The sequence below is a fragment of the Nerophis ophidion genome, linkage group LG07, assembly GCF_033978795.1.
Source record: "Nerophis ophidion isolate RoL-2023_Sa linkage group LG07, RoL_Noph_v1.0, whole genome shotgun sequence".
NCBI classification, from domain to species: Eukaryota; Metazoa; Chordata; class Actinopteri; order Syngnathiformes; family Syngnathidae; genus Nerophis; species Nerophis ophidion.
The window spans coordinates 20,142,163-20,156,751 of NC_084617.1; the positions used below are offsets into that span (position 1 = coordinate 20,142,163).

The 14,589-nt window shown below is 39.8% G+C and overlaps 1 protein-coding gene across 1 annotated transcript in view; it reads left to right on the plus strand.

Annotated features, from left to right (window-relative positions):
• Positions 1–2,927: 2,927 nt before the first annotated feature.
• Positions 2,928–14,589, plus strand: part of ppp1caa (protein phosphatase 1, catalytic subunit, alpha isozyme a) — a 33,270-nt gene continuing 21,608 nt past the window's right edge. The window contains exons 1-2 of the mRNA XM_061905600.1: positions 2,928–3,116; positions 3,299–3,409. Coding sequence (XP_061761584.1) covers positions 3,355–3,409 — 55 coding nt within the window. The 5' untranslated portion in view covers positions 2,928–3,116; positions 3,299–3,354. The remainder of the gene's footprint in view (positions 3,117–3,298; positions 3,410–14,589) is intronic.

The window sequence follows — 14,589 nt, forward strand, 5'->3', positions numbered from 1 at the left end:
TTTTTGAAAACCGTAAAATCTACCGTCGTGGTTATTACGGTGTTACTCTGAATGGAAAAACGGTACCACTGTCATTTTTATCTGACAGTATTTTATTATAAAATCTGACTTTTTCTTAACATTCTTGACCAGGGGTGTCAAACGTACAGCCCGGGGGCCGCATCAGGCCCGCAAACAGGTTTTATCCGGCCCGCCGGATGAGTTTGCTAAGTATATAATGAGCCGAAATTTTTGAATGAAAGAAACTGCTGTTCTAAATGAGTCCACTAGATGTCGCAATAGAAATTATTTGTATCTTTGTAGATGATGCTACATATGTACAAAATAAATAAACCACATGTTAGTGCACCAGTTGAAGAAAATGAGCAAACTACATAAATAACATCCTATAATTTGAGTTTTACATATTTTTTCTGTCTTGATGGATTGAAAAATTAACACCAATGAGTTGACTGATGAACAGTATCACATAATTTATTCAAAAAGTATAAATAACTACAAATAAAGATAGAATGCTATTAACCGCAACATGTAAGTGTAAAAAAACTAAATGATTTGTACAATTTCCGAATGTGCTTGTTCTATTTTTAAACAAAGAAAACAATGAGAAGTTTTCTTTATTTTTAAGTTATCATGCCATGGTTTTACCAGTCCGGCCCACTTGGGAGTAGATTTTTCTCCATGTGGACCCCGATCTAAAATGAGTTTGACACCCCTGTTCAAGACCTTTCTCATATTTACTGAGATGGTACATGTCCCGTTTTCTAATAGGATGCAATTGTGCAATATTCAATTTTGTACAGCAATTTTTGGGTAATAAAGAATAAATAGGTCAGTGTAATGATAAATATGATATGAGCAAAACTTCATAGAGAGAATGAAATACCAGTCGGGGAGTACAAGTGACATAAGCATAGTAGAATGAACAAATGTAGTATATTGGACATTGCTGTAGTCAATGTATAATGAAAGCTACACCTTGTAAATACTTACGCTGTTAAATATATTTTAAGGTCGATTTTAATCGAGTGGAGGAGTTCAAGTACCTCGGAGTCTTATTCAAGAGTGAGGGAAGAGTGGATCGTGAGATCGACAGGCGGATCGGTGCTGCGTATTCAGTAATGCGGACGCTGTATCGCTTCGTTGTGGTGAAGAAGGAGCTGAGCCGGAAGGCAAAGCTCTCAATTTACCGGCCGATCTACCTTCCCATTCTCACCTATGGTCATGAGCTTTGGGTTATGACCGAAAGGACGAGATCACGGGTACAAGCGGCTGAAATGATCTTCCTCCGCCGGATGGCGAGGCTCTCCCTTAGAGATCAATCAATCAACCAATCAATCAATGTTTATTTATATAGCCCTAAATCTAAAGTGTCCTCGGTTCAGATCCCACATCAGGGCAAGGAGAAACTCAACCCAGTGGGATGACAATGAGAAACCTTGGAGAGGACCGCAGATGTGGGTGACCCCCCCGCCCCCCTCTCCCACCCCACTGCAATGGACGTCAAGTGGGTCTAGTATGATATTGTTAAAGTCCAGTCCATCGTGGATCTAACATTATAGTGAGAGTCCAGTCCAGAGAAGGTCTATCATCCGGGAGGAGCCCAAAGTAAAGCCGCTGCTCCTCCACATCGAGAGGAGCCATATGAGGTGGTTTTGGCTTCTGGTCAGGATGCCACTCGAACGCCTCCCTAAACACACGTCTGGATCCAGGACACATTGGGAAGACTATGTCTCCCCGTTGGCCTGGGAACGCCTTGGGATCCCCCGGGAGGAGCTGGACGAAGTGGCTGGGGAGAGGAAAGTCTGGGTTTCTCTGCTTAGGCTGCTGCCCCCGCGACCCGACCTCAGATAAACGGAAGAAAATGGATGCATTTCCAGATGAAGTGGTTCAGGCATCTGGTCAGGATGTCATCCGAACGCCTCCCTAGGGAGGTGTTTAGGGCACGTCCAAAAGGAGGCCACGGGGAAGACCCAGGACACGTTGGGAAGACTATGTCTCCCGGCTGGCCTGGGAACGTCTCAGGATACCCCGGGAGGATCAGGACCAAGTGGCTCGGGAGGGGGAAATCTGGGCTTCCCTACTTAGGCTGCTGCCCCCGTGAGAAAATGGGTGGATTTTAATGTAATATTTTTGTGTTAGGGCAGCACGGGGGAAAAAGGGGTTAGTGCACGTGCCCCACAATACAAAGGTCCTGAGTTTTTGATTGATTGATACTTTTATTAGTAGATTGCACAGTTCAGTACATATAAGCGGAAGATGACAGATGGATGTTGCCTGTCTATTTGTGTTGGCCATGTGATGAGGTGGCGACTTGTCCAGGGTGTACCCCGTCTTCCGCCCAAATTATCTACCACTTGTCCCTTTTGGCGGGTGGCAGGGGGTGCTGGAGCCTATTCCAGCTGCATTCTGGCGGAAGGTGATGTACACACTGGATGGATCTAAGTGTTATCATATTGTGCAGGTGTACCTAATAAAGTGTCCTGCATGCCGACGTTTCTTCATAATAACCGTCAACATCAGCCTCGTGCACGCGTCAAGCAGCAGATGTAAAGTGAAACTAACGACGTGCGCGTCTTTCTTTCGCGCCAATGTCGCACGGGCGCCGTGGTCCTCATCACAACCGTCACTTTTGATGTTAAAGGCGAACGACGTCTCTATTTGTCGCCTCGCCTGGATGGTGCATCTTTACAAACTTTATTTTTTGGGGGGGGGGTTTTGCTTTTAGCAGCCATGAAGTCGCGACGGCGTTTCATTTAAGCGAGGAGCTGCAGTTCCGGTTTGTGCACACGCGGTGACGCACTTCGCGCCAGCCACTGAATGCCGTTGACTTCCTGTTAGAGGCGGGACGTTTTTTTTATTTTATAAACTGACATGAGCTGCCGCCAATCAGGCTCTTTAGGATGGAAGCCGTCTAATCCTCAACCGACCAATCACAATTCGAAAATCGTGTGACGCCCGAGTCGGCCTCTCGGCGACAGCGAAGACGCTTGAAACGGCGACGGCCTCGTTTTAAAGTTCCCGCAGGAAGAAGAGGGAAGGGAAGAAAGGTCCACGCTGTACTCAGGGGACTTTAATTTACACGCTGGGAGGACTATTAAGAAGCGGAACATAAGGTTAGAAGAGTTTTATTGAATCGGTGACAACGAGCTAGCTCAGACGTATGACAGACTGTAGCTTAGCTAGATTAGCTCATTCATGCTACTATGCCAGCCTTACTTTTTCACACTTTATATATTATGTGCAGCTCTTATACTTTCTGTTTCTTCTTCTTGTTGATGTCGCGGTGCGATCCAAGGTGCCATTCGGGAGCCCCGGTTTTTGACTGCACGAGAACGTCAGAATAAACAGAAAATGGCGGAGCCGGACAAACTAAACATCGACTCCATCATTCAGCGTCTTTTGGAAGGTGAGAAGATGGCAACATGTGCAGTGTGGAATAAGATGGTGCGATTTTTAAGCTTGGGATTGTGTTAGAGGCCGCCGATGGCACAACACCGTGCTACTGAAACTAATTTATTTTTCTGTACTTTGCGTTTTTAGGTAAATGTTTCCATTTTAACGCACCTGCATGTGAATCCAGAATAAAGACTAATAATGTTATTTTTTGATACCACATTATCATTGTGTAAAGAACGCCTTTTTTGTATTGATTGATACTTTAATTAGTAGATTGCACAGTTCAGTATATATTCCGTACAATTGACCACTAAATGACATGCATCTGGGGATAGGTTGATTGGCAACACTAAATTGGCCCTAGTGTGTGAATGTGAGTGTGAATGTTGTCTGTCTATCTGTGTTGGCCCTGTGAGGAGGTGGCAACTTGTCCAGGGTGTAGCTGAGATAGGCTCCAGGACCCCCGCAACCCCAAAAGGGAATAAGCGGTAGGAAATGGATGGATGGATGACTACTAAATGGTAATACCCGAATAAGTTTTTCAACTTGTTTAAGTCAGGGTCCACGTTAATCAATTCATGGTACAAATATATACTATTAGCTAGGGGTGTAACAGTATACAAAAATTTCGGTTCAGTACGTACTTCTGTTTAGAGGTCACGGTTCGGTTAATTTTCAGTACAGTAAGAAAACAACAAAATATACATTATTTGGTTATTTATTTACCAAATTTGCAAACAATGGCTTGATCCTTCTAACATTGGGAACACTGTAATAATTCTGCCCACGTTAATCCACATTAAACTGCCTCAAGTTGTTGCTTAGATTGAATAAAATGACAACTTTTCTTCTACATATAAAAAGTGAAACATTAAACTGTTCCAAATCAACTCATCATGCCTAATTTATTACAGCATTTGATAAGCCTGTAGTTGATCTGTATTATGTAAATGTAATATTTGTATCAACATGTGATAGCAGGGACCCTGCCATTCAAAACCAGGCTGCTACATTACTAATGATTAATGTAACTATAGCTGAAAAAATAGTACAGTAGCAACAGGAGAGACTATTCATATCTTAACACCATGGAGTTCATGTAGGCTTAATGATGCACTTACATTATTATATCAACTATCAGAGACACAAACTTCATTTAATATAATGTCCTTTTTTGCTGGTATAACAGACCTCAATCAACACTGTCCGTAACACACACACACACCGCAAAATGAGCTAACGTTACGCTAAAAGCTAACTAGCCTTCACCTCAAACAGGACTGCGAGTCAGCTGAGCTACAGTTTGTTTCTAGAAGATCAACGGGCTCATAGTGATGTTTAGAAAGTAGTTGACTTGGAAGTGTTGAGTATAATTTGGAGAGTCCGCTACTCACCTGCTAAACGCCTATCTGCTCGACGCTGAAGCGTTGACTAGATACGCTCTGAATACGCACTGCTGATTGGCTTGTTATCGCTACGGTTGTAACCAATCAGATGGTTGTGTGGGAGGGACAATGCAGGGTGCTGTGTACAGACAGAAACAGAGGCAGAACGGAGTCGAGCACCTTGTTAAGACTTTAGCAGAGGCGGCTACTTCATATGTTCGTGTGGAACTCGTTCGGAATCCTCCGCACCCAACTGGAACCCCCGTACCGAAACGGTTCAATACAAATACACGTACCGTTACACCCGTACTATCAGCATAATACAGTTAGTATATACATTGAATTATTTACATTATTTACAATCCGGGGGGTGGGATGAGAAGCTTTGGTTGATATCAGTACTTCAGTCATCAACAATTGCATCAACAGAGAAATTGACTTTGAAACAGTGTAGGTCTTACTTAGTAGGATAAGTACAGCCAGCAGAGAACATAGTTAGTTCAGATAGCATAAGAGCAAGTAAATACATTAGAAGTACATTTGATTATTTACATTAGATTATTTACAATCCGGGGAGATGGGATGTGAATAGAGGAGGGTATTAGTAAAGGGTTGAAGTTGCCTGGAGGTGTTGTTTTAGAGCGGTTTTGAAGGAATATAGAGATGCACTTACTTTAACACCTGTTGGGAGTGCATTCCACATTGATGTGGCATAGAAAGAGAATGAGTTAAAACCTTTGTTAGATCGGAATCTGGGTTTAACGTGGTTTGTGGCGCTCCCCCTGGTGTTGTGGTTATGGCGGTCATTTACGTTAAGGAAGTAGTTTGACATGTACTTCGGTATCAGGGAGGTGTAGCAGAATTTATAGACTAGGCTCAGTGCAAGTTGTTTTACTCTGTCCTCCACCCTGAGCCAGCCCACTTTGGAGAAGTGGGTTGACGTGAGGTGTGATCTGGGGTGGAGGTCTAAAAGTAACCGGACTAGCTTATTCTGTCTGGGATGTTTGGAGTCTAGATTTGAGGGTTTTGGAGGGGCTGGGGTACCAGGAGGTGCAAGCGTAATCGACAAAAGGTTGAATTAGAGTTCCCGCTAGAATCTTCAAGGCGATGATCAAGAAGAACGCGGAGTTGGAATATAATTGCAACATTTTATGTACATATTTATATACATATTTATATAAAATTTACATATTTATATAATATGTAACTACAAGCTCCATTCACAGACAGTCCCATTGCTTTTATGAGCAGTCAAGCGAGTCAAAAGCTGGATTTTTTTTTTTTTTTTAAGTAATTTTTTTTATTTTTTTTAATTATTATTATTTTTTTTGCGGCGGTAATTCTTTCGTGGCTGGCCGCCAAAAATAAATGAATGTGTGGGGAAACCCTGGATATATCGCAGGTTTGTCTCTGTGCAATATAGAAAATGACTATACCGTAATATTCGAGCATACGTTCTCGCGCAGTTGCTTTTAGCGGCGGGCATTCAGGCTCTTCTCACTCTTTCCTGTCTCTCCTCACAGACAAGCATACGTCACATGCGTGTCCGCCCTGGCAGGGCAGAGAGGTAGCATACTGGGCTACGTTAGCTGATAACGTAGCCGTACGAGAGAATGAAGGTGTGGATCTGGCAATAAATGAAGGAAGACTTCATTCCCAATAAAAACAGCAGGGGGTCCATCATCTGGCGGTGGTTCGGCTTCAAGTGGGAATATGTCGAACAGACAACCATAATTTGTCAAGTGTGGGGGGAAAAAGCGTTGCTATAAAAACTAGCATTACTGCTAATATGTAGCATCATTTGAACAGTCACTCGCTAGAGAATGAAGAGAATTTCATAACCTTAGTAACATACCACATAGTGAAGGACGGATACTATTTGATTTCCTATTATGCAGCTCATTTTTATTTTACACTTAAAATGTCTCTGACAATATTGCACTTTATGTTTTGGAAATGACATGAGTGTTTGTGCCATTATTTAATAACTTTAATAAATACAGTTTTGGTCAATTGACTTAGTTGTGATTTCCCTCTCTGCATGAAAGTTTAAAAGTAGCATATATGAATGCAGTATGAAGAAGAATGTTTTAATGTAGACACATAGAATCATCATAATGCTGTGATTACATGCATCAAGTGTTCATTCAAGGCCAAGGCAAAATATCATAATATATATCGTATATCGCGATATAGCCTAAAAATATTGCCATATAAAAAAAAAATTAATATCGCCCAGCCCTAGTGTCTACAATAACATTCTTCATACTGCATTAATACATGCTCATTTTAAACTTTCAAGCAGAAAGGGAAACCACAACTAAGTCAATTTAGCAAAACTGTATTAAACAGTTATTAAGTAGTGGCACAAACATGTCATTTCAATACAGAAAGTGCAAGATTTTCAGAGACATTTTAAAACAAGCTATTAGTGCACTTTTGTGCATGATGTCACTAAGATGACATATCAAAAAAACACTAAATTAAACAACACGTTTTGTGCAGAACACCACTACAATAGTTTAAAACAAATAAGTGCATGTTTATGCATGATGGCACAAGATATTTCAATAACTGTCAAATAAAAATGATCTGCGTAACAGGAAATCAAATAGTGTATGTCCTTTGCTATGTGGTAGGTTACTACGGACGTTATTAGATTCTGTTGTTGACAATTTTTTTCGTACGATCTGGAAGTGGTTGCTTCAGCATTTTGTGGGTATGGCACCGAACAGAGATGTTGACATGCAGTTTCAAGTAGGGCTAGGCGATATGTTTTTTTTTTAATATTGCGATATTTTTAGGCCATATCGTGATGTACGATATATATATCGTTATTTTGCCTTAGCCTTGAATGAACACTTGATGCATATAATCACAGCAGTATGATGATTCTATGTGTCTACATTAAAACATTCTTGTTCATACTGCATTAATATATGCTCATTTTAAACTTTCATGCAGAGAAGGAAGTCACAAGTAAGTCAATTTACCAAAACTGTATTTATTAAACAGTTATTAGCAGGTGACTTTTCAAACGATGCTACGAATTAGCAGGAATGCTACTTTTGGTAGCAACGCTTGTGCCCCACACTTGACGAATTAAAATTGTATATTCAACATATTCCCGCTTGAAGCCAAACCACCGCCATACGATGGAACCCATCCTGTTTTTCTTGGGAATTAATTCTTCCTTCATTTGTTACCAGATTCGCACCTTCTTTCTCTCGTATTATCCCTCGCAACACTCTGTTAGCATCACAGCTAGCGTTAGCCACGCTGCTACCTCTGTGGTGGGCGAGGGCATATACGTATGTGACATGTCGTGACAGTATGTGACGTGTGTAAGAATGTGCGCTCGCTGTCTGTGAGAAGGAGACACAAGGAGTGGGAAGACAGTATGTGACGTATGTAAGAAGGTGCGCTTGCCTGTGAGAAAGGAGAGACAGGAAAGAGTGAAAAGAGCCTGCAGTGTAATGCCTGAACGTATACTCAAATATCACGATATAGTCATTTTCTATATCACACAGAGACAAACCCGTGATATATCGAGTATATCGATATATCGCCCAACCCTAAGTTAAAGTACCAATGATTAAAATTGTCTATTCAACATATTCCCGCTTGAAGCCAAACCACCGCCATACGATGGAACCCGTCCTGTTTTTCTTGGGAATTAATTCTTCCTTCATTTGTTACCAGATTCGCACCTTCTTTCTCTCGTATTATCCCTCGCAACACTCTGTTAGCATCACAGCTAGCGTTAGCCACGCTGCTACCTCTCTGCTAGGCGAGGGCATATACGTATGTGACGTATGTCGTGACAGTATGTGACGTGTGTAAGAATGTGCGCTCGCTGTCTGTGAGAAGGAGTGGGAAGAGCCTGTAGTGTAATGCCTGCAGCTAAAAGCAACTGTGTGAGAATGTATACTCGAATATTACGATATAGTCATTTTCTATATCGCACAGAGACAAACGTGCGATATATCGCGTGTATCGATATATCGCCCAGCCCTATTTCCAAGCACTTTTCATTTACTAGCGGGTGACTTTTCAAATGATGCTACAAATTAGCAGTAGGTGCTACTTTTTGTAGAATGGCTTTTGCTGCATACTTGTTCACCATCTACCCGCTTGAAGCCAAACCACTGCCAGACGATGGACCCAAGCTGTTTTTCTTGGGAATTTATTCTTCCTTCATTTGTTACCAGATTGGCACTTTCTTTCTCTCGCATTACTCCTCTAGCATCACAGCTAATGTTACCCATGCTGCTACCTCTCATGTGAGGGCGTATGTCGCGACAGTATGTGATGTATGTAAGAAGGTGCGCTTGCCTGTGAGGAGGAGAGACAGGAAAGAGTGAAAAGAGCCTGCAGTGTAATGCCTGAACGTATACTCAAATATCACGATATAGTCATTTTATCACGATATAGTCATTTTCTATATCACACAGAGACAAACCCGTGATGTATCGAGTATATTGATATATCGCCCAGCCCTAAGTTAAAGTACCAATGATTGTCACACACACACTAGGTGTGGTGAAATTTGTCCTCTGCATTTGACCCATCCCTTTTGTTTACCCCATGGGAGGTCTTGGGAGCAGTGACCAGCAGCGGAGCCATGCCCAGGAATTATTTTTGGTGATTTAACCCCCAATTCCAACCCTTGATGCTGAGCAGGGAGGCAATGAGTCCTTTTTTTATAGTCTTTTGTTTGACTCGGCCGGGGTTTGAGGTTTGAACTCACAACCTACCGATCTCAGGGCAGACACTCCAACCACTAGGCCACTGAGTAAGTCAGGAGAGTAGATAGTTCATTATTCGTTCAGTCAGTGGTCAACAAAATAAACACACAGTTCTACATAAACAAACCGTTTTACATTCAAAAATTGACAATTTTACAGACCCAAAGGGTTTAGGCTGAAGTCGAGCACTTATTTCGCCTAAACCTATTAACAATCTCAAATACAAGATTAGCTTCATATAAATAAGAAATTTTCTGTAGACAACATATTATAAATACACTTTGAACACAACATAAACACTACTCAAATGTATACACAGTAAAGGCATGTGAAATATCCCTGTTCACATTTGTACCAATAATATCCTATATACAAACACTTCTACCTCCATTATTATTTATATCCTACTTTTTGTTTTGTAACAAACATTGATCATAGCTTAACTACTGGTGTGGATTCAAGAGTGATATATTTTTTCAAGAGATTGGTTTAAAAAAATGTTTTAAATGTGTGAATGGAACTGGAACATTTTAAGGATTCATCCAAGCTGTACCAGAGATGAACCCCCCTGATAGAAGCACATCTACTTTTTAAGCTACCGATAGTTCTTATGTTTGCTTTTTGGAAGACAGATGAACCTCTGAGGTCATAGGGACTCTCCCTGGGTTTGAACCTCTCCTGCAGACACTGAGGCAGCATTCGCTTATTAACGTTGTACGTCACAATACCAGAGTTGAGGTCAACAAGATCCTGCAGTTTTAATGTTTTTAATTTAATAATCAGCATTGGTATGGTCATATTATTCTGCATAATTTACAATTCTAATGGCTTTCTTTTGAAGTAAGAACAGAGTTGATGTTTGATTTCTAACTTTTAGCCCAGATTTCAAGACAATAATTGACATGGGAGTACGAAATAATTATATTACATGTTAAGAGCCCTTTGATTTACAGACTTTTTAATTTTATGAAACAGCAATATTATTTGCCATCTTTTTCTTGAATATATTTATGTGCAGTTTCCAATTTAATTTGTCATTTATATAGATTCCTATATAGATTGCGATATAGATTAATCTATATAGCAATACATGTAATAGTTTGTCCAAAGTGCACTAAATGTTAATTGAGTTTATTTCGAACATGAATTCAAATACATGATACATCACAATTTCCAATTTCTCTTTTCAACATGTTCGAGGAGTAGGAAGAAGCAGAGCTTATTTAATCCTACCCCTTTTCCATTACAGTTGCTAACATTCTTTTCACGTCCTGTTCTCAATTTATACACAATAAACTCTGTAAGTAATAACGTTAAAAAATAAATAAATAATAATAAATACTGAATTAAGTTGTATTTCATATGGTGAAATAAATTACATTTTAAATCTTAGAATGTTTATCATGGTCTTTCTTCTTTGTACTTTGTAAACATTGAGTTTGAACAGTGTATGCTTTGTTTTTGTTGTTGTGTGTGTGACATTGGTGTACTGTAGGTATCAGTGTTGTCCTGACACCAGCACCGGTACCAAATTGTATTTTGACACTTTTCAAAATAAACCAGACCACCAAAAAATGTCATTATTGGCTTATTTTTAACAAACTACATTAAACATACTTACTTTTAGGAGTAAGTCAGTAAACAAAGGCTCCAAACTTGGCTGTTGACGTATACAGTAACGTGTTGTGTCATGTCTCATTCTATTTTGTCAAAATTATGAGAGGCATATGGTAGAAAATTGTTTAATAATCTTGTTAATTTAATGTAAATATTTTCTGATATATATGTATATTTAATATTTCTGTTTTAACATCTTCTATCTACACGTCTGCTAAAATGTAATAAGCACTTATTCTTCTGTTTGGATACTTTACATACATTTTGGGTGATACTACAATTTTGGTAATGGATCCAATACCAAGTAGTCACAGGATCATATATTGGTCATACTTGAAGTTCTCCTGTGTCCAGGGACGTAGTTCCTGAGTTTCTAAACAATAACAAAAAAGACAAAATATTTAATGATAGTGAAGAATGAATTATAGTGAATTAATGCAGAATATCGAGGTAATCATTGTAGTATTGACTATATATGGCTCTTGTACTTGGTATATTTTCATAGATGTTTGTATAGATCTGTTCGTTTGTTTACATTGAGGATCTAGCTTGCTGTTAGCGGTTAGCTATTTTATCCTGCTGTGGTGTGTAGTGAAGCATGTTTAGCCATTCCTCGTCCTGCATTGAGGATACTTGTAAGGAACATAGTTTGCCATGGAGGCGAAGATTAGTGATTTAGAAGTATCTAGAAGTAGTTGTGGACTGACGTTAGCCACTAGCCATTGTTTGAAAGCACTGCTTGCATTTTATATACACTGTAAAAAAAAAAATCTGTAAAAAAACGGTAATCTACTGGCAGCTACGGCTGCCAAACGAAAACCATAAAATTAAAGTAAAACACTGTAAACCAAATAATGATCAAAAACATTATATTTACAGAAATTTTCATTAAACGTTTTGCGGAAAAATATCAATTTTACAGATTTTTACTAAATTGTTAAGATCAACCACTTTTATTAAAGTGACTATGCAAACAGTTCTGCAGAAAAATACCTTTTTTCTACAGAGTTTTTCCAATTTATTAAGATCAACCAACTTTGATGAAGTGACAATGCTGGCAGTTCCACAGAAAAATACCATTATTTTACAGATTTTTCAGAATTATTAAGATCAGGGGTCTCAAACTCAGTTTACCGGTGGGCCACTGTATGTCGAAACTACGTGATAAGTGGATTCACCTTCTTTGAACGGCTATAGTGAATTATATTTATATAACGCTTTTCTCTAGTGACTCAAAGCGCTTTACATAGTGAAACCCAATATCTAAGTTACATTTAAACCAGTGTGGGTGGCACTGGGAGCAGGTGGGTAAAGTGTCTTGCCCAAGGACACAACAGCAGTGACTAGGATGACGGAAGCGGGAATCGAACCTGCAACTTTCAAGTTGCTGCCACGGCCGCTCTACCAACAGAGCTATGCCGCCCCGACCTGGCAACATAATTGCCAATCTACACGAGAGACTCCTTGTGACCCCCGCGCAGAGTTGTCCCGCCCATAGACCGACAAGTATTTTTAGGGAGTGTGTTGACGTCATTGCCCTTGTTGTCCTTGACAACCTCTCATCTCATTAGCACATTTACCAGACAAGCAACGAGTCAATTGATATGCATACTGTGCAAGGCGTTGTTTCATATACTGTGCTGGCTGAAAGACATACTTGATCAACAGCCATACAGATCACACTGACGGTAGCAGTACAAACAAATTTAACACTGTTACAAATATGCGCCACATTGTGAACCCACATAAAAAAAGAATGACAAACACATTTCGGGAGAACATCTTCACCGTAACACAAAATAAACAAAAAAGAACAAATACCCAGAATGCCAAGCAGCGCTACTCTTCCGGGCTACACCCCCGCCACCACCCCACATTACCGCCCCCCTCCGTGCGTCAGTTGAGGTGGGCGGGGTTTGGTGGTTGCAGGGGTGCAGCCCGGAAGAGTGGCGCTGCTTGGCATTCTGGGTATTTGTTCTTTTGTGTTTATTTTGTGTTACGGTGAAAATGTTCTCCCGAAATGTGTTTGTCATTCTTTTTTGATGTGGGTTCACAATGTGGCACATATTTGTAACAGTGTTAAATTTGTTCGTACGGCCACCGTCAGTGTGACTTGTATGGTTGTTGGCTGTGATTTAAGTATGTCTTGCAGTCACCAACGTGTGTCAAATTTCAGAGAAAATTTTCAAATTGTTAGTATGAGCACAAATTTCTAATTAACAGGTTGCAAATATTTTTCAACTTGAATATAAAAATACACATAAATATTAAAAAAATAAGATTTTCCTTAAAATTCCATATAAAACTGTTAGATTGTTAGTATTGACAGACTTTATTATAACAAGCTACATATTAAATGAAAGTTAATTACTGTAATTTTACATGAATTTGAAAGTAATTTGAGAAAACCGAAAATGATATGTATTGTTGATATGGTATTTTTCTGTAAAAAAAATAGAAATATACATAGTTTGTTATTACTGGCATATTACTTAAAATAACAGGCAGTTTGTTATTTACTGATAATGTCTTCAATTCTACAGTTTTATAACCTATTTAAAAAAATAGAAAAATTACAGTAGAAATTTAGAGTAAATTAACCATAAAAATAGGATTTTTTTTTTTTTTTTTTACAGTGTAGCTTCACCTTTATCGTTATTAGTAAGCCTGTTTCCACACTTTCTGCTTGTATGTCCCCTGTGTCTGCATTGACTCACATGCCATTGTCAGCACTGTCGCCACAGTGCGCTATCATGTCCATGTAAAAAAAAAGTACCAGTATTTGTCAAAGTCAGTATAGTACCCTTTTAATAATTCGTACCGTGGTACTTTATTAGTGCCAGAATACTGTACAACCCTGGCAGAGTAGGTATGGGTTCTGTGTGTTAGACGTCAACACCTGCACATTTTTAAAAAGGAAACCAAATCTGTCCACATAAAAACACGATTACTCTCTGCCAAGTGCTAGAGTGTGAAAAAGCAAAAATCACACGTTCTTCGCCTACGTCCTTCATTACAGCGGGAGATAAGATGTAGAAATATGTAAATGGTTGTACTTGTATAGCGCTTTTCTACCCCTTTTCAAGGAGCCCAAAGCGCTTTGACAGTATTTCCACATTCACCCATTCTCACACACTGATGGTGGGAGCGGCGATGCAAGGCGCTAACCAGGACCCATCAGGAGCAAGGGTGAAGTGTCTTGCTCAAGGACACAACAGACGTGACTAGGATGGTAGAAGGTGCGGATTGAACCAGTAACCCTCAGATTGCTGGCACGGCCACTCTCACAACTTCGCCACGCCGTCCCCACATGTACTGTATCTCCATGCTAAATGTCCTCTGAGTTTGCTCAAATTAGTTCATGCTCATATGTTATTGTAAGAAATTGTCTATTGTCAGGTGATACTGTCATTAGTCATGTTAATTGAAGGCATATTTAA